We start from the raw sequence: 24,237 nt of genomic DNA on the forward strand, positions 1-24,237 counted from the left end.
AGAGCTGACGATCTCTTGGATCGTTAAGGGGTGTAAGCTTCACCTCGTGAACGGTTTACAAGTTCCTAACAAAACTTGTTGGCGACTCTTTTTCTCTAACTTCTTTCCTTTTGGACGCCACCGTACTTTAGTGTATGATCACAGTGGGGTTCAAGCTAGGGGTTAACGCTTGAAATATTCCCTACAATACCTCTTGCTCTCTATTACTCGTATATAGGTTTAATAAAATCTTGATGATGCTTGACCAAATTATGGAAGGAGTACTTATATAGTTCGATTTGACCACATTGATATTTATTCGAATTGAACTTAAACCAAAACCCGACTCAACACTAACCCAAACCCGAATGTACCATCTTATTAACCCATCCAAACCCAACTCAACACAATCTGATCATGAAATTGAACCCGATCTGAATTTGACTCGAATTATTGAACCCGACCTATATTCGAAAAGGTGAATGACTCGCTATAACTTGAAATGAAATTGACCCGACCCGAACTTGAACCTGATCTAAAGCTAGATTGACCCGACATAACCTGATCTTGATTTAACCCAAGTTCTTATTTGACCTGACCCGAACCCAACTTGAATACCCGAAATAACAGCTCTAATATTGATTAACTTAATTATTTCCACCAAAATCATACCCCTTCCATCTAAATTCATACTCATCTTCATTGACAACCACCACCACCGATCTCCAGTCTCTGTTCATAAACCTAAAAATTTCTTTCTCTGTTCATCCCCCTCAATTCGACCGCAACATTCTATGGCGACCACTACCACCGTCAGAAGTCATTGTTTTTGTCCCTTTGCTTGTGGCCACCTTCGTTTTCTCTCTCTTCCTCTTCTTGTTGTTTCGTCATTGCCAATGAAGAACATATTTGAAGGTTTTATGGTCAAATTTAACCATGAAAACTCTAGATCTAGAGTTTTCATGGTTAAATTTGACAAATTAAATCTTTAATTGATGATAGAGAAGGCAATAGTTTCGTCATTGGGTTCGTCGTTTCGTGGATTCTAGGTTCGTGGGTTCTGGGTTTAGGGTCCGTCGATTGTAATTTTGGTGCTTATGGGTTCGTGGGTTGTGGGTTTGGAGTTGTGGGTAGTGATGGGCTGTAGTAGGTTCGATGTTTCGTGTTGTTGGGTTATTAGTTGGTTTGCACTACTAAGTGGTGGTGTTAGGTGGTTTCATGGTGCTAGATGGTGGTGGTGGGTTGTTTCGTGGCGCTAGATGGTGGTGTTGGGTGGTTTCGTGGTGCTAGGTTGTGGTTCGTGAATTCAAGTTGCTGGGTTGTGAACTTTAATTTAATTTTTTTTTTTTTTTTTTGAGGTTGGATCAACACTTAGTGTATGCCCTTATTTTTCATTAATCATGCTTTCAATATTTTTCCTAAGAGTTCAAAATCCCCTACTTTGTAACGAAGGGAGTATTATTAATTCAAAGGCGTTTGTTGCAACTCTAAGCTTGGCTCTAGCTTATTAATATAATCTTATTTTAGTGTGTTACAAAAATATCAACGAGGGCAAATAATAAGTAAACAAATATATTTTTTAGGGGTGTAAATAACCATATACTAAGAATTTGCTTAACTTGTGTCAAAAAAAAATAATAAATAAATAAATAAAAATAAAATAAAATAAAATTGCTCAACTGTTTTAAAGGTAGAAAACTCATTGTGGGAATATTTCTTACCTATTTTTTAAGACTCCATATTCATTTGCAATTTAGAACTAAAAGTTTCATATGTTGTGTAGAGTTAACAGATGACAATTTCTGGGAAACCACCCACATAGGCGCACACTGAAAAAAATAGAACTCTAAACACATTCATAGGCATTATAGCTGGTTAATTCTATAGCTAGGTCTTCCCATTTAAATTTCCCACCAAAAAAATGAAAGCTTTTGACATGATTCTCAAATACAGATGTATACTAGGATAATAATTTTTCACATCTTAAAATTAGTAACAAAAAGTATAAATGTACATTGACCTCTCAAAAAAACAATGCCTCAGCTACTTTTTAAGCAGCAGGTTCCTGAATTCATCATTAGATTTTGGTTTCTCATCATCTCCTTCATCTTTTGGCTTGATGGCTTTAAATCCAAGAGGCCTGACATTGCGCGGAACTGCAAATGTATTCTTTCCTTTGAGTTGGACTCTATCAATGTCATGCCCTTTACTAGAAGATGACTGATCAACAGACGGCTCAGAAGAACGGTTTTTTTCGGTTCTTGCTTGATCCCCAGACGGAATCTTTGAACCTATTGAAGCAAGGGGGAAAAAGGCAAGATATCATATAAGTGAGAAGCAAATGGTCAAATAAACATCATTAAGGAAAGAGAATTATTCCCTCCATTAAATACATCATTAACGACACTTTATTGTAATCAGTGGTGTAAGTTACAGCAAAAGAAAGAAGGGCAATTATTGTAATCTCTTAATAGAGCTGGCTAATCTTATTATAAATCCGATAAAAAGACTATTAGTAACTTCCAAATGATGAATCCTATGAAACTCCTCTACCATCCTCCAGTTGTCGAGGCAAGGTACAAAAGTACAAATCAGCTAGAACTTTTAAGAACCTCCTACTTGAGAGTTGGAGGAAAAACAGAAGATAACATAATTTTTTTTTCCCTCCAAAGATCTTTATAAAGTTCACCAAATAAAAATTCCCAGACATGAAGTGCACTTAAGATTTAGTCACATCATTACATGGGTATAATTAGGTAACAGGATAGAAAACAAAAGTAATCATTTTTTACAAAATTAAATAGAGACCCTTCATAATTTCTTAAGATTGATGAAGTATAGCACAAGTTCAACAAACATATGATATAGAAAAAGATAAAGAATGCACACATTGATTACAAACTCTATGCTTCAAAGTATGTACAACACTTTATGCATCAGATGAGCACAAATAATATGAATACAAAGGCAGTTGACAATGTAATGAAATAAATAAATTATAGAAACTAAAAAAAAAAAACACACATGCGTGCGCGCACACACATATTATAGTCTCGGCATTACTTTAACTATTAAACTGTGTTTTTGTTTATTATACAAACATCAATTATTTAATACTAATACCTTTATTTTCTAAAGTTCCTTAACATAGTTTTTTGCACACAAATTTATAGTGGGAGTGAAAAAGTGGATAATTTAAGAGAGTATAAAAAGGTGGATGGGTGTAAATACTATGAATGTGGTAAGGTCTAGATATCATGGGGTAAGAAAGGTAAGATAGTACTCCCTTTGTTTTTTGTTTTTGTTCGATTTGATGTGTTCTTTATTTTATCTTCCAATTTTTGCTTTATTCCTTTAGAAAGTGTTTGTTTGGAGGGATAAAAAGAGGAGGATAGGGATAAAAAGAAAGGGATTTATATATTCTTTTATTTGTTTTGGGGGATGGAGAAAACTAAGGAGGTGAGGATAGGGATAAAAATGCAACTTATCCCTCCAAGAATAGAATTAATGAGGCAAAATACATTTTTACCCTTAATGAAGGAAAGGAGGAAGAAAGAGGAGAAATATGGGTAAGGGTAGTTAAGTAAATTTCTTGCTTATCCCCATATAATTCCCAATCCGTACCAAACAAAGGATAACATCATTTTTATCCTTATCCCACCTACTGATCCTCCATCCTTGTTCCACCCTTTTATCCTCCTTATCCCTATCCCTCGTGCCAAACGCCCCCTAATGATAAAGAATATTTACACTTTTGTCTCTTCTTACAAGGAGGCAAGGGTGTTCACCTTGAATGGGAAGATTGTCCACGGTTTTGATATCTGGGATCTTTTATTCAAAAAGCTGAAAAATTAAATGCAGATGTTGCTCACAGGATCAAAGCCAGTTGGTTGAAGGGAAGAATGCATTGAGGTTTTTATGTGATCCCAGCATGGCTCATAGATTTCTACTGAATGTCAATTAGGCCTGGTTTGCTAAATAAGTACAGAATAAATGTTAGACTATGGCATATGCATAAGATGAATGTAGCGTAAATGCAGCGAAGGATGTGTGGTCATACAAGAAAGGGTTAGTTTAAAAATGAGATAATTTAGAATAAAGTAGGGGTTACATTGATTGAGTACAAAAAAAGGGAGAATCGCTTAAACGGTTTGGCCATGTTAGAAGGAGCCCAAGTAAGGCTCCAGTAAGGATGCTTGAATGGTTACAAAGTGTTGGGATCGTGAGGAGTAGTGAAAGTCCTAAGAAAACTTGGAAGAGTGTGATTGAAAGTGATGGGTGCTTTGGGGAATAAGGAAAATATAGTTTTGGATAAGGCGGTTGCAGAGAGAAAATTCACATCAAAGAGGTGTCATGATTATATATACATACTTTAGCTTATTTTATCTTAATAAATGCTTTTATTATTTTACCCAATTCGAACTGTATTGATTTCCTTTGCCAAAGTTTTCTCAAACCTTTATGTTTTTAATTACTCGTATGATTTTACTACTACTCTAAAATTTTCTTAAATTTTATTCTTGGTTCTCTTTTAACACTCTTAATTTTTACTTGGATGCTCTTTCTTTTTCTCACTTTACACATCTTTCATTCAAACGCTTTCAATTGATATTTTGTTATGTCCCTTTTTCTTTATCAAATGGCTCCTTGGACGATTCATGTTAGCTGACCCTAAATCATTTTGGGACTAAAGCTTTGTTGTTGATCACTTCTAACCTCACTACATAAAATATAATAATACCAAAGTTTATAAACAAGTTTCTCTCTCCTACCTACAGTTACAAAGGGATCACTTTCCAATTATTACTTCATTTCATATGACCTGTAGATAGTTTGATTAAAAAAAAATATATTTTTTTTTTAAAAAAAAAAGGAAGAAGAAGAGAGGGAGTAAGAATAAAGTAAAAGTTTCATGAACTTTTTGATACGGGCTAAAACATAAGGTGTTAAAAACTTTTAGAAATGAAGGTAGTATATTGATTGTTTACCACAATGTAGCATAATACTCGTAGTTTTAAATAATAAGGTTAAAGTGCATATCTCAAACTGAATATTTGATTTCAATCTGAAATTAAGTAATCAATATTTGAATTGATATCTGAAACATTTTGGATGCTCGTCCAAAACAGTCCACATATCGTGTTGTATATTTGGATTTTCAAATACTTTTGCTCATCCCAACATAAAAAATTATAATTGTTGCCTCGACAATATATGAAAGCATACTCTCAAAGGCTTAAGCAGAAAATGATGCATGGAAATGAATAAACTTTGACAAACACCAGGATGATTTGGTTAAGTTTAGATGACTATTCAACTTCAAAGTCTTTCCTCTTATTTGGTAAAGTTTCATGCACCTGGACGATTTTCTCTTTCTTATTGGGCTCAATGAGATAGAAGAAAGGGGGCGGGTGAGGATGGGAGAATAATAGCACTATAGAATTCATACCATCTCTGTCAACTTCATGGCGTATGGCTGATTGATTTTTGTTTCTAGAAGGATCTGATCTGGCAATACTTAATTTCTTCTTCAGTAACCACTGTCTGTTCTTCCCCACAGCAGCATCAAGGTGTGCATCATCACTAAAATCCACATATGCAAGACCCTTGTACACATTGAGTGATATAATTAGATAGTTTCCATCATAAATTGTAGTATATAAGGGAAAGTAAGCAGCATTCACTTTATTTTTTACCTTATCCCAGTATATAATGATTATAACGTATGAGAAGAAGTAGCATATAACAAGTAAAGAAGACAGAAAATTACCCTTGATTTCCCAGTATCCCTATGCTTTAATATTCGGATAGATTGAACTCCACCGACATCACTAAAGAATTTGCGAAGATCTTCATAATTTGCCTGCACAAGTTGTTAACAATTTGACACCACATTTCTCAAAACATTTGATGTTCTCATGCGGAACTTGAAGGCGACGGGAGAAAATGAAAGCATATATAGATAGAAAAGTATAAAGGATAGGTATAACGGTATCAACTCACTTTGGGATCAAGGTTAGATATGAATGCTGTGCATTGATCTGTGTACATTGCCTTTCCATGCATGGTTTGCTTCATAAGCTGTTCATTGCTGCTAGTGCTATCCATTTTTTTAATATTTGCTTCAGTCTCTTCCACTGTGGCTGTTCGAGAAACATCTTTGTTGTGACTTTTTTTTGTCCCTTCCTTGAAGGCTTCTTTCACGTCTTTCAGTCGTTTTGAAGGAGATTGATCCTCCAACAAACTTGAAGTTGATTTTCGTTTTTCACGAGCATTTTTCTTGGAGGAATGTTCACTAACATCTCCAGCAGTCACAAAAGTTTTGCTATCTTGCTGCAAGTTAAATACCTGCAATTCCTCCAAACGTGGTGAAACCTGGAGCAATGCATAGCCGCATAAATGAGCAAGCAAGTAAAGCATTGCATAATTCCTTAATATATATAATATGACATAAAATAAATCTATAAACTCCACTTGTTCTAGATAAATTTTCAAGTTGCTCAGGGAGATGTACCAGTAAACTAGACCAGAAATAAGGTAGTTGAAATTGACAGATTAACTAAATTCAATCAATGAAGCAGACAAGCCATGAGAGCACATGATTAGACGAGCACATGGGGAGAAGAACGTGAAAGGGCTTAAAATTATAACCGGTTTGAAATTGTAATAACAAAGCCCAAAATTTTAAATGGAATATCAGGGAAGCAGTACTGGTTACAGAAAACAGGAAGGCAATCCAAATAAGGGTTTGTTTTCGTAGGAGGGGGGGGGAGGCTTTTCTCGATCTGCAAAAGAAAGCATTATCGAAATTTTCTGTCCCTATAAAATTTTAGAAAACTTCTTAAGGATTTCCAAGTAGTCATATCTTAAACTTCACTAGTGCACTTGACTTCTTCACTCTCCTTCGCCTAAAATCATTTGGCCAACGCACATGAAATCATACAGTGTAAGATTTCACTTATTTTTGAAGCCAAAGATATGCCTTTGCTATCTGCTTTTGTCACTCCATTCCACCTGTGTATGTTATCATTATGTTGCCTTCCATTTAGGATATTCTTCAGTTTGTTCAGAATACGCAGTTTTCAATTATAGGTCATTCCGCCACCTCAGAAGCTATGCTGCCCTGACACTTTACTGCAGTCATCTGACTTCAGACTCAACAATCTTTTAAGTTGCTGTACAACTGTCATGTTCGTTTGATTTCATGTTTTTATTTTCCAATTTTACACAGTACTCCATACGTCCCTTTTTTTTTATTGTCCCATAAAATAAATTTCACTTTTTTCATGAAACAAAGGCAAGAATTGCGCACATAGGGTTGCACGTGGAGTTGATGAGGAAAGAGAGAAACAGAGCAGGTGAGGTTGCAAATTGCAAGTGGGATTATTTATTTAATTAGGTGATGGAGCAATCTTAAACGGACACCCCAGAAGGAATACAAGGAAAACAAAAAGGGACAAAGGGAATAAAAAGTTATGTGGGAATTTTTCTAAAAGGTTTGTTTAACATCTTTCAGCTAAGTGATCATGTCTAAATATTCCAGATTATGGAGCCTTTTCTTTTCATCCATAGGCCTTATACTTAAGGTGGACAGGGGCTAGGGTTTCATGATGCTTCTTTATCTCGGCTTAACGGAATTTAGGCAATGATATTACCCAGCCAAACACCCAGACCTAGGGGCTACTAGTGCAACATTAACATAGTCTTATTTTTAGCTAGTTTTTAACAGCTAAATACATAACAAGTGAATGAGTTTGTTTTCAGGGCAAATGGCCAAAAAAACAAATGACCATTTTCCACTTAACAAAAGAATGAGGATACTCACTAAAGAAGAGAATCTGGCCAAACGCTGTTAATTGATAACTTAATATGTCATCTATGCAACAATATTACCCAGTCAAGCACCCAGACCTAGGGGCTCTCTGTCCACCATGAAAACAGTCAAAACAAGGGCTATCTGATCATTACACAACAAGCAAATAAATAAATTCTAGGACAACTGGCCAAAGAAAAAAGAGCATCTGGCTCTTCACAAACAATCAAGATAAAAATCAAAAGAGCTTGGTTTCTAACACAATCAAAATGTGAAAAGTAATGCACAAATTTTCACTAACGATTAAACAACATTAAATTGAAGAGCAAAAAGAGAGAGAAACTTGCCTTCTGAACAGCATAGTCATAATCCGCCAGAGTTCCAAATTCCCTCTCAAACCGTAGCCAAGATTGGCATATGTCCTGGATAAATAACACACTCTTATTCGGACAGAGAGCATGTATATTTCCATCCACTACAAAGGGATCAAGCAAACTATACAACCAACGAGATTACAAAAAATAAATATTGAAAGCAAAAAAACTTAGCAGTAAGCTATTACAGAAGTACTTTTTTTGAGAAAATTCTACAACACTACTTACATATAATGTGCCTGCTAATTAGAAATACAGATACGAATTGGTATATTCGTATTCAGAGACGTTATATAGATCCAAAATCCAGAAGATGTATATTCATATTTTAGATTTTTCAAAAATAATAGAATGATTAGTGTGATGTGCCTATTTCAATTTCTGGAAAATGAATGTAGGACGTGCAGCAGATGATACACGAGAAATATTTTCATGGCAAGGGTTTTGAAGTGATGAAATGGAAAGGAAGAACTGCCAGCAACGGCAGACTCTTCTGACAGCAAACTTGGTGGCAATTTAAACCTCATTCTTCCTTCTTGGGCCTGAGATTATAAAGGAAAGGAGTTTCTGGTACCTTGGCTTGAGAAAGCAAGACTAGACTCAAAAGACAAGATAGATTATAAATAGAAAGCATAACACTAACAAAGTTAAAGGGTAAAAATAATGTGCTGCAACCATAAGCCTGGTCAAGGTTAAATTGTTTGGCCAGTAACTGTTCCCCTTAATATGAGGGTAATACATCACCATACTCCCCCCCCCCCCCCCCCCTCCCTCCAAAGGATTTAAATTGCCCATGTAAGAGCTCAGCCTCAACCATCAGTCTCTCCACTAACCTCTCTCATTTTTTTCTCTTCCTTCCATATAAAAAGTCAAAATTAATCACCATGCCTTTTGTTTCTAGATATGAAAATTATAGAATTTTTGTAATATGTAGCTAAAGATATTTAAATTACTATTAACATTGGAAATTGTGCAAATACCAAATGGAACAAACATTAAAAAAACAGGGAGCAATAATTTTACAGAATAATAGCTGGCAAAAACTGACACGACACGATAACACGACAAGAAAAAAGCGGGTTAGTGTTGAGCGTTTCCGACCCGTTTAATTAAGAGGGTTGACACGACACGACACGACTAGTTAAACAGGTTGGGTTACTGTTGAAAATTATAACACGAAAGTAATAGGCGGGTCATGTTCGGGTCAACCCCGTTTACCTGTATACCCGTTTAACCTGTTTAAAATCATAAAAAATCAAATACTTCAAAATGGCCCCAAAAATATTAACCTAAATTTACATTCTACCTAGTACCTAGCCGTCATATATAAGGTGTTTCACTGTTTCATTTTTTCTCCGTCATTCTAGTATTCTACCTTTTTCTCAATATCTCACGCACAAACATCTCAAGGTAATTGCACAAACATATACTTCCTTATTTTAGTTGATAATTTCTTGTATGATTATCAATTTATACAACTTTTCAATTTTATGTTCATCTATTAGTTAATTTAGTTTGTTCATCATTTTCCTAATTTGCTTCCGTAATCTCATGTTTCATTCTTAGATGGAATGTGCCTTAATCCACTCAAATTGATGGAGAAGAAGATGACCCAAAGCTTGAAATTGTTAAGGAGACACGGATAAATCCGACTAACAAAGAAAAGGGAAAGAAAATCGGGCTAAGTTTTTTAACACGAACACGACCCGTTTTGCTAAATGGGTTACACGTGTTAAATTCATGTTACCCGTTTAATAAACAGGTCGTGTTCGTATTTAGCCTCTCTGACCCGTTTCAGAGTTTGGGGGTCTTCAACCCGTCTATGATTGACCCGAACACGAACATGACACGACACGACACGACACGACCCGTTTGTCAGGTCTACAGAATACAATACAAGCATAGAATAACCTACAGCAAGTCAGCAACACAGTAATAAATTGGAGATCAGAAATATAGAACTGAGGTACAAGTGAATTTGGGGATATTTGGTAGGACATTGTCATGTTGATGCATTTAAACAAACAATTGTTTTTACAATCCCAGCTTTAGAGTGGATAGACAGTAACTAAAGCTAAGCATGATAAGACAAATAAAATCAAATTCTCCATCAATTTTCATCATGCTTTCTCTTTCCTTAACATCTTCTATTGATAGACTAACTCCCACCCTTTGTTTTGTTGCTCAAGCTTCCTCCAACTCAAGTTTAACAACTAACTATATATCGCCTAGAATACCCCCTCTTCTCCTTAGGCTAATATATTACAAAATATCTATTGGGAAAGAGGAGGGAGGGGGTCAGTGGCAGATCCAGGATAAACTTGGTAGTGCACCATCTAATACAAAATTATACAACTCAGACACTAGCTCCCTTAATTTTGGTTATCTAAAATTTATTAATAGCCTATATTTTATTATTGTAACCACGTAAACCAATAGCGATGTATCTATAAATATTAGTACGTGGGTCCGAAGTCTTCAATGGAAAAACACAAAATTGATTGAATATTATAAAATGCAATACATTAGTCCAAATTCCAAACGACAGCTAACAACAACAATCAGATTAAGGGAACCGACTTGGATGAAGCTAATAATCTTACTTAAGCAGATATTTCAAGAAAAGAATAAGGATCAGCTTCATGGTAGGGTAATCTTAGTAAAGCACTAAAGCATTTATCCATTAAAAAACTTCTTAATGAAGAAAGCCTGATATACCAATTTCCTTCAAGAAACTTGGATGATGAATCACATACTCATCAAATTTACAAGACTAACCAAATTCATGTAAGTCAAAAGAGAGAAGAAAGTTAGAGGAAACTAGAAGCACGTTCATAAAAATGAATAAATAAATAAAGATAAATATAATGCCACTTACTCATCACTCTTTGACAAACAATGGAGCAGTCAGAAATGCCTGATTTGAAACAGATCCTAGCCTATAGTAATCTTCATGTTTACTAAAATGTTTTTCCTATAAAGGATGAGTACAAGAAGGAATTCTGAATGTCCAAGTAGAAAAAAATATACCAGTGAACCTGAACCAGGAAATCTCTTCGTATAGCACCTCCGATATAATGATCTTGCTTCATTCAGATTTCCCTTGTCAATCTCCATCTGTATATAACCTTGCCAAGCCTCAAGCATGGTGCCACTATACACAGGAGATGTCAAATGCTGTAAAGGAAACAAATAATTTCACAACTTACAATAACTTACGCCCCCAAACATGGGATATACCAACCTTATTTTCAGCAAGCTTTCCCAAACTCCGCGAGCAGCAACTATATCATTTGCCAGGGTCAGCTCCAAATGAGCCCAATAAGCATGAAGACGCAACAAAGCATCTGTGCCTTTTAGATGTAAAGATAAGTAATCTGATGCACGCTGGACATAGTAGCAAATTGTGTCAATCGGTGGCACTATATACACAAAAACCAAACCTCAAAAAGATGGAAGGGATGTATACTTGCATAGGCTCCCTAGGAAGCCAGGAAAAAGATCGAGATTAAATAAGTACCATAAGCAACAAAAGTTACTAAGACCAGGAAAAAGGCATTACATAAGAAAATTTATTGTACCAAAAGAGAAAATCTTGTGGAAACATGACAACATTTAACTCTTTAAGGTAGTGACCTTTTCACCTAGATTTCACTTATCTTATAGAACCCTAAACTTGTCTTAACAGAACTTATCAAATTGATAAATTGGCCTAAACATGAAAATACGGTGAGGAAAACAGAGTATGTGATCCATGCAACCCGTGAAATAAAATTCCAAGAGATAGATACAGCATTATCAGATGAAGAAATGACAAACACATATAACAGGAAAAACCTATGAAGAAATAATATGGAATAACCTGTCTGCAACTAATTTTCATAGCATAGAGACCTAAGAGTTCACTGCACATCAACAAATTTGATTTCTAACAGTTTTATGACAAATATTAAATTTTGAAGTGAAACAAGCAAATCATAAAAGTCATATTTGCAAGGAAAATTATGATCACATGATAATGTGAGATGCAAATGAATCATAATGAGAGGAAACATGTGACTGGTGGCTAAACAAACCTGAAACACATCTCTGATAACAGCATAATCCAAGACCTGCAATTCACCAGATACTGAAATTCTTCTCCGCAAACCATCAATACGAGTAAGAAACAATTCCAGATACTGCAAAAATATTCTTGTGTCAGAACATCATGCACAGAAAATATGGTAGGACATCTTGTGTGAGCATGAAAGATGAAATTATTAATTTTAAAGGACAAATACAGATACCAAACAACAAGCATGATGAACGAAGCCCATGCACAGCACCACCTGGCCGACGTGCCAAGTTGTGATGTGCCATAGGGATCATGAAGTTTCTTTAGGTGAGAAGGGTGAGAAGTAATCTCAACCAGCAGATATTGATATCAATGGTCAAGATTGTAGGATCTGTAAGCATTTGTTAGAGAGGAAAACGCACGACTTATTATAAGCTACTTCTGAAAACTTTTAATTGGATCAATTATCTCCAATTTATGGTTATCTGTATCTCAAATCGAATTCTTCATCTTTCTTCATTTTTCATATCTCTATTATTGAAATACATGTGGTTATAATTTCAATTTTTTTGAAACAAACTATTTAGTTTTCCCCCCTCATCATTATCTTCTTCATCTAAGCTACAACAATAAAGATTTTGAACTTCAATCAATAAAGTAAGGTAATTGTAGTTTCTCCCCTCTCAATTATCTTCTGTTTTTGGTATCAAGCTTTCGGATCTTATTATTGTGGGCAAATTCATAATTAAACTACTAATATATACTTTAGCAAGATTTGTCGAAGCTGCAATACCTGACTAGCATATCTGAATAATTCTTCCAAGTTCTCTTTACTATTTGTGGATTAATCCCAATCGTCAATTGACATTAAGGTTTTTCAATTTTAAATACTTTATTTATCCTAGTCATAGATGACATCTACTTGATGTATTTGCACTTTAAGTTTGATGTATCTACAATGGTTCATTAATGTATGTATTTTTTATCTTTGATGTAACTGTGAAAGAGCGTAATATATATAGGATGTTGGATGTTTATTTGCAAGAATTCCGTCACTAACTTTTAAACAATGGGATGTTGGATATTTCAAAGTTTTTGGTATAAATAAGAAAGAGAAGTACATAGTTATTGTTTTTATTTTTTTTTTTGGGCATGCATAATGTATTTATGGTGTAGATAAACTGTATCCTTAGTGTATATCTAATGTATCTATAGTAACACTTGAATGTACCTCATTTTCTCACGCTTCTCACATTAAGCACACTTCTCATCGGACCCCAATATATATATATATATATATATATATATATATATATATATATATATATATATAGGTTGACCCGTCATGCTTGTATCGAGCTCATCCCAAAATTTGAAAATTATGACCATGCACAGCCCATGGCCCACCATCATTTTTTTTTTTCGAGCATTGAGATCTAGTGATATACTTTACTGTTCTTTCTGACCAATGGTAAAATAATTCTTTTATATAACAAAATAAATAATAATGAAGTAAAAGAACATAGAAAATACCTCCTCGTAACTTGAAATTGAACATTGAAGGGCCTTCTCAAATACCTAACAATGGGAAAAAAAAAATCATATTGTAGCTTTAAGATACTCAACAATTGCAATCAATCATTGAAACAAAGAAGCAAACATACTATGGACTTTCAACAAAATTCATCGAAAATGACAATATAATGATAGTCAACAAAAGGTCAACGAAACTGAGAATATAATGTAAGTGTCAACGGATACATCAAGCAACAAGAGCTTCCTTTGCAAAACTCCCAGTGATTCAGAAGTAGATAAAAGCTTAATTGCTCTACGATTAAATTCATACATCATACATTATAGTCAAGATTATGTCTTCATTATTCTTCAATAAGTTTGACACGGATAAGGTCAACATCCAAGAAAGTGGGAAAAGCTGTGACCAGGATAATTCACTTTTCCCGGAGAAGAAAATCTAAGAATAACTATCCCAGGTACAAATCAAGAAGCCTTTTTAAGCATTCTAAATAATAGAATGAAGGTTTAAATAGATATGGGTAGGCCGGCCAATTCAGTCAAATCTACTGAAAGATGAAACGGATCTCAATAAATGAACATTACTATAAAACCACTAAGCTGCAGTCAACAATCACTAAGCTTTTTTTTAAAAAAAAAAATTCGATCTGTAGGAAGCTGTAGCAAGAAGGTTCTTCTTGACTTCTGTCTCAGGATTCTTTACAAGCATGGAAAAAAAAACGCGGTCATGGTCGCGTTTGCGGTAACGGTCTCGTTGTCGAGGAAACGGCTTGTAACGGTTGAATAGAACAGATCGCAGATTTCGCGGCATGAATTTTTTTACAAAAATTACACAAGTAGAATTTTGGGCTTATTAATTCACCTGCTTTGTATCTATACCATATTATGCCCAAAACTATTACAAACATTAAATTTCAATTCTGATTAGAAGCCCCCAGACTATTTATTAAAAAAAGGGGTAAAGAGAGGTAGTTAATGGGTCACAGCTCACCATAAAGGTAAAATAAATAAATGGGTAAAAGAGATGATGGAACAAAGCTGTCACCAATGATGCACGGGTACGGCTCTGGGCTGCCGTCTCCCGTACCCGAAACGTCTCGGAGACGGGTACGCGACGGGGACGGCTAGGATACGTCCCCAATCAGTCCCCATCAAAAGTGGTACGGCACGTCATTTTGGGGACGGCTAGGGTCTTGATCGGATACGCTTCGGGTACGGGAAATCCAAAATTCCGCCGTACCCAAGAAGCCCAGCCCAATTTTTTTTAAAAAAAACCCCAAATCAGAACAAAACTTACCTCATACTCGATTTCCCCCAATTCTCACAAACCCTAAAACTTCGAACTCCTTCATCTTCTCCTTCCCTGTGCGATTTGATTGACGGCGGCGACCCGGAGACTCACCTGGAGGCTGCGACAACCGACGCCTGGTTCAAGGCGGCGCCGGAGACCCACCTTCTTCTTCGCTGGAGACCCACCTGCGAGGCTTCCTGCTTTTCCTGAGTTCTTTCTTTCTGACTCTCTTCTTTCTATCTTTCTGTAAGTCTTTTGTTTTCTTTTTTAATTGTTTTTATTTGTTGTTGATATTAAATGAGAATGTCAGTAGGTAATTTTTTTTTTTTTTTACATTGTGCAGTTGAATGGAGTCTCAAAATGTTGGTAGTGGGTATGGTAATTTTTTTTTTTAATGGATTTATATTTTGCTGATATTTTTTTTGCCGTATCCGAGCCATACCCGTATTTTGAAAAAAAAAAATTGCCGTATCCCGTCCCCGTATCCGTACCCGTTTTTGTCCCCGTATCAGTGCAACCTAGGCTGTCACAACTGCAGTAAAAATGTTGAAAAAAGACAAAAAGTGGAGCAGCATGTGACTATTTGACTCAACTTTTTTAATTACTTTTTCATAAATTGTACTTCCTTCTTCAACCCCCGGTCCCCTGCTCCTCACTTCTTCTCTTTCTCCGCCATGTTAGCACTAATACGAAGAAATGTGAGGCTGTTTCTGAGCATTTCAGCAAGCCCAAAACGATTACTCGCTAAGTAACGGTTTCAGAACGGCGTTCTACCGTTACAGAACGGCTAACTCGCCGATGTGGGTGTGAATTTCAACTCGGCGTGATATAACGGCCTTTTTCGGAACGGCAAGTCTGAAACCCGTTACATAACGGAACGACCGAGTTTTTTTTTCCAATTACAAGTGGAGAATAACTGTAGTAAATAAAGTAGACCAACTAAATAATGCTAAAAACATCACAGTCATAACAACACCAAAACAAGAAGTGTGATGTTATTGACATAACGCTTCAGATCCAACATCACTGAATAAATTGTTTACAAAAATTTGAGAACAAACAAGCTAGCAAATATCTCAATCAAAACCATTCAAATGAGAATTACACCATATCATACATCCATACCAGGGAAATTTCATCCTCTGAAGCGTGAGCCCGTTCCAAGCAAAGCAACTGCCTCACCCAGAGTTCCCCAATCCAAGGGCAATTACTTGTGGCTCTACTGATAACATTATTTACAACATTTCCAACCTGAAATAAACAGATATTAATATGATCAACTAATTCAAAAAATGGAATAAGCCTATCACGATTGAGAAAGTACCTTGAGCGTTTTCTCTAAATATCGAGTATAGTCTATCCACAAATCACTGGATATAGGAAACTCAGTTATCAAACGTTCATATAGAATCTGAACTCGTGCAGGGTCACCTGCAGTCTCTTCAAATTTCAAGTATTTCTGTGGAAACATAACAAAATACATCTCAAAACCAATAAATGGGGAATATCAGTTTTAAAGGGAGATAAACAGAATAAAAATTATAGTCCTTACATTCTACTAAAACCAGATATGAAGCATCATTTGGTCACAAAAGTATTGTCAAGCACATCATAAACCCATTAGTCAAATACAAAGGCAAGATAAATGAACATTACTATATAAACACTAAGCTGCAGTCAACAACCCAAGAGTTTAAGTTAGCTTAGCCTTTGTGTAATTAACGTCAAAGCTAAGCTAAGACCTCTGAATCCATAACTTATTTCATTCATTAAAAGGGAAAATAAATTAAAACATTGGATGAACAAAGTGACTAAGAAAAACAACCATGTCAAAGCCAAAATTCCAGTAGGATAAAATTGTTTTTACAATAAAATTACATTTTTACAGAACTTAACGTTACCGGTATAGTTATGATTTTATGAAGATATTACGACATCATTATCTTGATTCTTGAGGTTGTTTGCAACTGTGCCTTAGCCCTTGTGCAGTATCTTTAAAATTTTGGAAGATAAAAACTGAATTTAACCGTTATAAATCACCTAGCACGATAAAATCACAAAAGATGCACTCACACAAACATTAACTTGGGAAAGAAGCTATGGAATTAAGAAACCTCACGGCGATATATGTCCAATATCGTAATATTAACACCTTATAAGGAACTTGTAAATAATAAACAAGAAAGTCGAGAATATAGCAACTAAAAATATAGTTTTTTCTGCAACTTGAAATCCTAAGACTCTCTTCACCTGATTTTCACTTAACTTGAGTTTAACTCGGGAAAAATTGGAATAAAAAATCTCTAACTATAGCTGATATTCTTATAATAATCCCAGCTTTGGATTATTATGAAATAATCCCAACCCCACCACCTGCAAGGATGCAACCACAACCTCCCCACCCCCACCCAAATATGGCACCCAACCCAAGCCCCACCACCTGAAACCGACCCCGGTCCCTATACCTACCCCAGAAACCGCCCCCTCCTAAACCAACTTCCCTCTCTATCCCCACCGCGGAAACCTCCCCCCTCCCAATCCCCCACCTCAAAACAGCCCCCTCCCTAACCCCTAACCCTAACCTCGAAACAACCCACTCACCACCCAACCGCCCCTTTTTTCTCTCATTTAGGGGAGGGGAATCCGGTGATAGGGGAAGGCAGCCAAGGGAGGGGGGTGGGAGGGTTCGTGTAGTAGGAGAAGGGGAGGTGGTGGCTGGGAGGGAGGTCAATATAGTGGTGGACTGGTTTGGTTGTTGACCAAAGTCAAAGTGAAGAAAAATATATTTTTTACTTATTTAATAGGTTAGCAATCACTTGGGCTTAATAAAATGAAATACCTCTAAAGTTCAGATTATTCTAAATAATTCAAAGTACGGATTATTTAAAGAAAATCGGCCAAAAGTGGAATTATAAAAAACAATTTTTTCTTAATATTATTTCTATCAAACCAAAATTATTTTTATTGAAAAAAAAAAATGTTGAGCTTAAATTATTTTTACTGATTAAAAATTATATTTACTATTTCAAATTTTACTTTGTTCTTTGAATTTAATGATTTTACTGATTAAAAAATTTATTTTAAATGAACTGAAATTATTATTACTAAACTAACTAAACTAAAATTATTTTTACTAATACCATTGTGATAAGGTGAAGAGAATAGGGCCTAAGTAGTCAACAAGCATACACATGCAAACACCAGAATCAATTTGCAAACCAAACATAAGTTCCTTTGGTGAGCGTATTTAAGTCTAGGAGATACAACATGTTCCTACTAATGTGTGCATGTACGTTCCATCATCAATGAACATATAAGAAATTAAGTCTAGGAGATACAACATGTTCCTACTAATGTGTGCATCTACGTTCCATCATCAATGAGCATAAAAAAGGTGCACATATTTTCCAACTTCATACCTTGAAGAGTGGAATTCTTTCTGTATCTGGTACATCAGATTTAGAAATCTGCTCTTCCAGAATTTTGCGAGCATCACACATCTCCAATGCCTTCTTATAAGCAGAAGCAACATGAGAAGAAATCCCTTCCCAGTCACCGGAGTTAACATCAAGATCAATTCCCTGCTGCACTTCCCAAACCTTATAAGCAAGAAGCGTTGAATTCATGTCGGCCAAGGGAACAGATAGCTGCCTGTGAAATATATTTCGAACACGCTGAATTTGCTTTTCTTTCCCCTGATCAAAAAGGGGCATTAAAATTATAAAGATGAATTAAAAAAGCAGACTAGGTATAATGATTTAAACTAATTCAATAATATCTAAACAAAGTGTCATTGAACTTAAGCTATAACATTATGGAGCCTCTGCCCTTTGTAACAAAAAAGATAATTGAAACAAGAAATTAATATCCCAATAGTATCATTAATGAACAAAATTAGAGAAAATAAGACACCTATGAAGACCTCAGTACAATTGTCTCCCAGTTGCACATCAACACATATAGTAATAGACTAAAATATAGAAATCAGTGACTACTGTCATACCCTAAAGAATGGTTATGACTTATGAAACATGAACAGAGCCAAAGAGACATTCCTTAGCTAAACTTGAAATTTTCTCTTGGTAAAGGCTGCTTTTATTATCAACATGCAAGAGAAACAAGAAGAGGGATGCAGAGGCAATATGCCACTTTTCAGCATCACTAAACAAGTAAACAATTATAACGATCTAAATAGCTTGAAACCGGGACAATATGGTACCTTCTATCTACATCACATGTTTGCATCATTCATCTTCATAATTCTATTCCTGAGGTTTACCATATTCTAAAGATATCCACCCTGTGGAATTCATTTTATTGCATAAGCATGTGCTGTTCAAGCAAATAGTGATCTGCATGAGTATGTGACATAATCCGTAGCCACATGAATATTGACATGTTGAGCACGTCTAAACCTCCAGGTGGTATAAGTGAGGAACAGATACATGTATAAAAAGAGTACAGCAGCAAAAAGTAAATCATGATGTAAGATAATATAAAGATCACAAAACACACCTCGATGTCAGAATCATCAATTGTAAGGCATATAGCTTGCTCAAATTCTTTGTAGGCTTCCCATATTTTACTGCCTTCACAAAAATGCAAGCCAGCAACTGTAAGAGCACGCTCAAACAAGTTCCTTGCCTTTGAAACACCAGAAGCAGAAAACTCGCGGATTGAGATATCATGTTCTTGCACAAAATTTAAGTAGTCACACCAAAGAGGGACAGACTGCAGAGGTAATAAGAAATTACTATCAATTTGTTTGATTCAATACATCTACTACAACTACAGAAAGCAATTTCTTGTGATAATGGACTGTAGCAACAAATGCAGTACTAGTAATTGTCAGTGAAGAAATTTTGTGAAATGATATTAACCTATGTTACATATCAGGCCATAATGTAATGGCATGGCACTACGGTAGGCATGCTTAACATCAACTCCCTCCATTCAAATATATATGCTGCATAACACTAACCATGGAATACTAAGTACGTGACATGTAACACAATCACGATTTTAAAGGAGCCTTATAAGAAATTGGAACCTTCTAAAACTCACATGATCACTCAGTATTAACTTGGGATATACCCAAAAATCCTGAATAATCACTAAAATTTTACACTAGGTGACAACATTTTTCCAGACATCGTTAAATAGATGTGACTACTGACTACGACTTATAAACAAAGAGAGTATCATATAACAGCCTCCCAAATATTCACTGAAGCAAGCTTTATATAGAAGCAAAACAGCTCACCAGATAATCAGATACACCGCGTTCATATATCTTTTCAATAGCTGGAACAGCCTCCGGCCTAGCAAACAATGGTTAATAATGCAACAGTATAAGCTAGTCAAGATCTTCAGGATTAAGAATAAAAACAAAATGAATAAGAAAACAATCACCAATCATTTCCAATGTTCCACACTTTAAATCCCAAGGTAGTATTGAATAGAGATAATACAACAACAAAGCCTTATTCCTAAAATGATATAGTGCCGGCTAACATGAGACATCATAAGGAACCGGCCGCAAAAAGTTAAAGCAAGTAAACATAGAGAAGTGATAAATTGAAAGTGGACAAGAAAATATCAGAAACATAGTGAGCAAGAAAATGAAGGCGGTGTATTGTGGAAACCCAAGATGAGGATGTACAAATATAGATTGAGGAAGACTTACCTAAGAGGGCTACAGGAGATAAAAAGAGAGGGAAAACCACATGAGAAACAGCATTGAATTTCTTCTGTAGAACAGAGATATGCCATGGCATTTCTTTTGAGTACACATGAGGAATGGAAAGAGACCAAGATTCAAAGTTCATCTATGTATTATGGTAACAAAGAACTTTAGACCAGCCAAAAAAAAGCACTTTATAGTTCACGTTTCTAAACAGATTAACCAAAAATTTAGTATGAAAAATACTGACAGTCAACAAATGACACAGATGTGTTAATACAAGCAAAATCAGTCCAGGTTCAATCTCAATGCAACACAAACATGCCTCAATTGGCTAACCAGCCAGGCGTGTCTAGTTGAGCACGGATTTGTTCCCCATATTCCTTTCCAATCCGCACAAAAAACTCCTCTTCCTGCGAGCAAAAATGTGCTTCTTGCACCGAAATGCCTCAACAAATCAGAGAAACACATATTTATTTTTACTAGCCAACCATATCTCTCTATCCCCCTTTTTTAAGTTGTTTTGTTTTTATCGTCCACAAATAGAAACATAAAGGACAATTTTTACCACAATGTGGAGTGTGATGATGGGTGATGGCATGCTCTTCTTTCTTGATTTTTCTCCATCAGCTCTAGTTTATTCATTCACAATTGTGGCGGGGAGGGGGTGTGGGAGGTGGTGTGATGACTTCAAATTGGTGGACATGAAGTTGGTGATGAGTATGCAAAGGAGAGCAGTACTACTACACTTTGGCAATGAGCATCCAACCAGGGAAAAACTAAAAGCCTTTGGGGAAATATATACACATAATCCCCTTGCCTTGCTTAATCGAAGAGATGCTTAAGATAACGTTGACCAGGGGCAACCAAATTGTGACAATATATTTACATCATTACTGCCTACCCAAAAGCAACAAGTACTATCTAGCTCACCAAAATTTTCCCAAGAAATAATACTTCTCAAAACAAAGAAAGCTAACACAATTTATCCGGTACTGATTTTGCTCCTACCTCAACGAAATTTGTTTATGGATCAAAAATTAGTTTCACGAACATAAGAAACTCAGCTCAAACTATTTCAGTAGAAAAAAAAAAATTTGAAATACATAAAACCGCAAATGAACCATAAACAAGATTTGATGTAATAACAAAAGAGAGAAAAAGGTCCATACCCAGAACACAAAGTAGTTTCATCTTTAGCCCACTCTTGCCACATTGTAGGTGTTAAGGGGAAAATCTGGCTCATTGATTCCCTTGCTTCCCTGAGTTTATCAATCTCGCCCATTTTCCTTAGCAAATTTATGTACTACAAACAATCGCAAAACCCAAAAAAAATTATATCAAAAAATTCGGAAAAAGTTTCAAAATTGTTGAGAAATTAAAATATAGACGATTTTATTCAAGTAATTATACCTGAACATGAGCATCGTAATTAGAGGGATTACAAGAGAGTTCCGATTCCAGGGTTTTGAGCTCCTGTAAGAGTTGAGCTTCATTTTCATCATCGGAGTCAGAGTCGGAGTTGTCGGTCGACGGTTTAGCTGCTGTAAAATCGATGGTATCTGTTGGTTCACCATTGTTGGTGGAATTTAGCTCTTCGGGATTTTCTGACATCGTTTCGAATTCGGCTGGTTCCGCCATTTCCAGGTTTTAAAAGGAAGGAAAGGGAATCAAAATTGTAACCTGGACAGAGCAGAATGAGAAGTTTTTTATCCTAGAGAGCGGAATGAGAATTCTTTTTTTTTTTTTTTTTTTTTTTTTTTTAGAAAATTTGTAATTATTAATCCTAACTCTCACCATTTATTTTCATTAATCTCAACTATCTATAATAATCAATACTAAAATAACAATCACTGACATCATCTTTTTTAAAAAATTGTACTTGTGTCAACTTCTCCTTAAATTTTTTCCCGCCTAAATTTTTTTTGGGTTTTTCTAAGCTACGCCCTTAAGGTATTCGAGTTTCTAAGGTGTACCCATGCTATTTCAAATTTCTAAGTTGTGCCCATCAACTCACTACCATTAATGAATGGTACTCTCCTTGGGACTTCCACGTCACCTAAAGTTAACTATAAATTTAATAAAAAGATGATAAAAGGTAAGGAAATGATACGAGAAAGAAATTTTAACCACAACAACCCTAATAACAAAAACTAAAGCCACGAAATCACACTCTCAATTAACTTTTAAATAACTAATAAGGGTACATTTTAGTATTGATAAGAAGTTGAAGGGCACGGCTTAAAAACTTGAAAAAACATGGGTACACCTTAGAAACTCAACTACCTTAGGGGTATAACTTAGAAAAACCTTTTTTTTTTTCTCTTTCGATTTTCTTTATTAATTTTTTTACGGTTATTTCACCAAATGTCACTGAGTACTTACAAAATTCACCAAATGTCATCAAACTTTTCAAAATTCACCAAATGCCACTGACAAACAATACAATGACACCTCGTGCCACTAATAGCATATGAACGTTAGTTTTCTGTTAATGCAATTTTTATTTCACCAAATGTCATTACTTTGGAAAATCATTTCACCAAAAGCCATTACTTTTTCAAATTAATACATAATAATTATTTATTTTAATGAATAACAATAATACTTTTTTCGATTTTCGTAACGAATATTGTTCGGATAAGATTTTTGGGGTCATTTTGACCCTTCATGATTACAAATTAAACTCGAAATTGGCCCGTTTCGCATTTTTTTTCCGAAAAAAAATAATGATATCAACATATAAAACGAGGCATATATGTTATTTTTTAGTCAATTCCGAGCTTAATTTGTTCTCATAAAGGATCAATATGACCCCTAAAACCTTACCCGATCAATTTTGATGAGTAAAAAAAAAGACACGCTAATCGAAATATTTTTTAACACACAAAACGGAGTATTTACGTTTTTTTGTCAATTGTGAGTAATTTATACCTATAAAGAGTCAAAATGACCCCCAAAACCTTAGCCGATCAATTTTGATGGTTAAAAAATAATGAAACTCTAATCGAAATATTTTTCAACACATAAAACGGAGCATTTACATAATTTCTTTGTCAATTCTGAGCTTAATTTGTATCCATAGAGGCTGAAAATGACCTCCAAAACTATACCCGAGCAATTTTTGCCACGAAAATGAGGAAAAAAAATATTTTATTGATTAAAATAAATAATTAAAATGAACCAATTATATAATGACACATGCCAAGATTTAACCTTAATGACTAACGGAGTTAACAGCCGTTAGTCATTAATGACATTTGGTGAATTTTTTAAAAGCTCGATGGCACTTGGTGAATTTTGAAAACCTTGATGGCATTTGGTGAATATTTTAAGTACTCAGTGGCATTTGGTGAAATAGCCTTTTTTAATATAATTTTTAGGAAAAGTTAGAAAAAATAATCCCAATTTTCATCAATTTTGGTAGAATAATCCCATCTTTGATTTATACTGGAATAATCCGAACTTTTGGGGGTCTTCTTTTTCTTCAATCCCTAACCGGTCAAC

The 24,237-nt window shown here is 35.1% G+C and overlaps 1 protein-coding gene across 1 annotated transcript; it reads right to left on the reverse strand.

Moving 5' to 3' along the window:
* Positions 1–1,724: 1,724 nt before the first annotated feature.
* LOC110706877 (squamous cell carcinoma antigen recognized by T-cells 3-like) lies at positions 1,725–22,653 on the reverse strand. Its single transcript, XM_021884861.1, has 16 exons — positions 22,144–22,653; positions 21,903–22,036; positions 20,311–20,368; positions 19,563–19,778; positions 18,467–18,742; positions 16,372–16,506; positions 16,173–16,298; positions 13,757–13,801; positions 12,243–12,347; positions 11,411–11,553; positions 11,197–11,320; positions 8,140–8,214; positions 5,983–6,354; positions 5,750–5,842; positions 5,429–5,585; positions 1,725–2,270 (listed from the first exon to the last, which is right to left on the reverse strand). The coding sequence occupies exons 1-16, from the start codon at positions 22,369–22,371 to the stop codon at positions 2,023–2,025; spliced, it is 2,535 nt and encodes an 844-aa protein (XP_021740553.1). The 5' UTR covers positions 22,372–22,653; the 3' UTR covers positions 1,725–2,022.
* Between the last annotated feature and the right edge of the window lie 1,584 nt (positions 22,654–24,237).

Source organism: Chenopodium quinoa, unplaced genomic scaffold (assembly GCF_001683475.1).
Source record: "Chenopodium quinoa cultivar QQ74 unplaced genomic scaffold, ASM168347v1, whole genome shotgun sequence".
NCBI classification, from domain to species: domain Eukaryota; kingdom Viridiplantae; phylum Streptophyta; class Magnoliopsida; order Caryophyllales; family Amaranthaceae; genus Chenopodium; species Chenopodium quinoa.

Bases quoted from the DNA above. Each gene is read 5' to 3' on its own strand.
- LOC110706877 (XM_021884861.1), bottom strand. From the start codon at position 22,371: ATGGCGGAACCAGCCGAATTCGAAACGATGTCAGAAAATCCCGAAGAG. The intron at 19,779-20,310 runs GTGAGCTGTTTT...TTACCTCTGCAG, and splicing joins GCGGTGTATCTGATTATCTG to TCTGTCCCTCTTTGGTGTGA. The intron at 12,348-13,756 runs GTATTTTCTATG...ATATTTTTGCAG, and splicing joins CAATTTCAAGTTACGAGGAG to TATCTGGAATTGTTTCTTAC.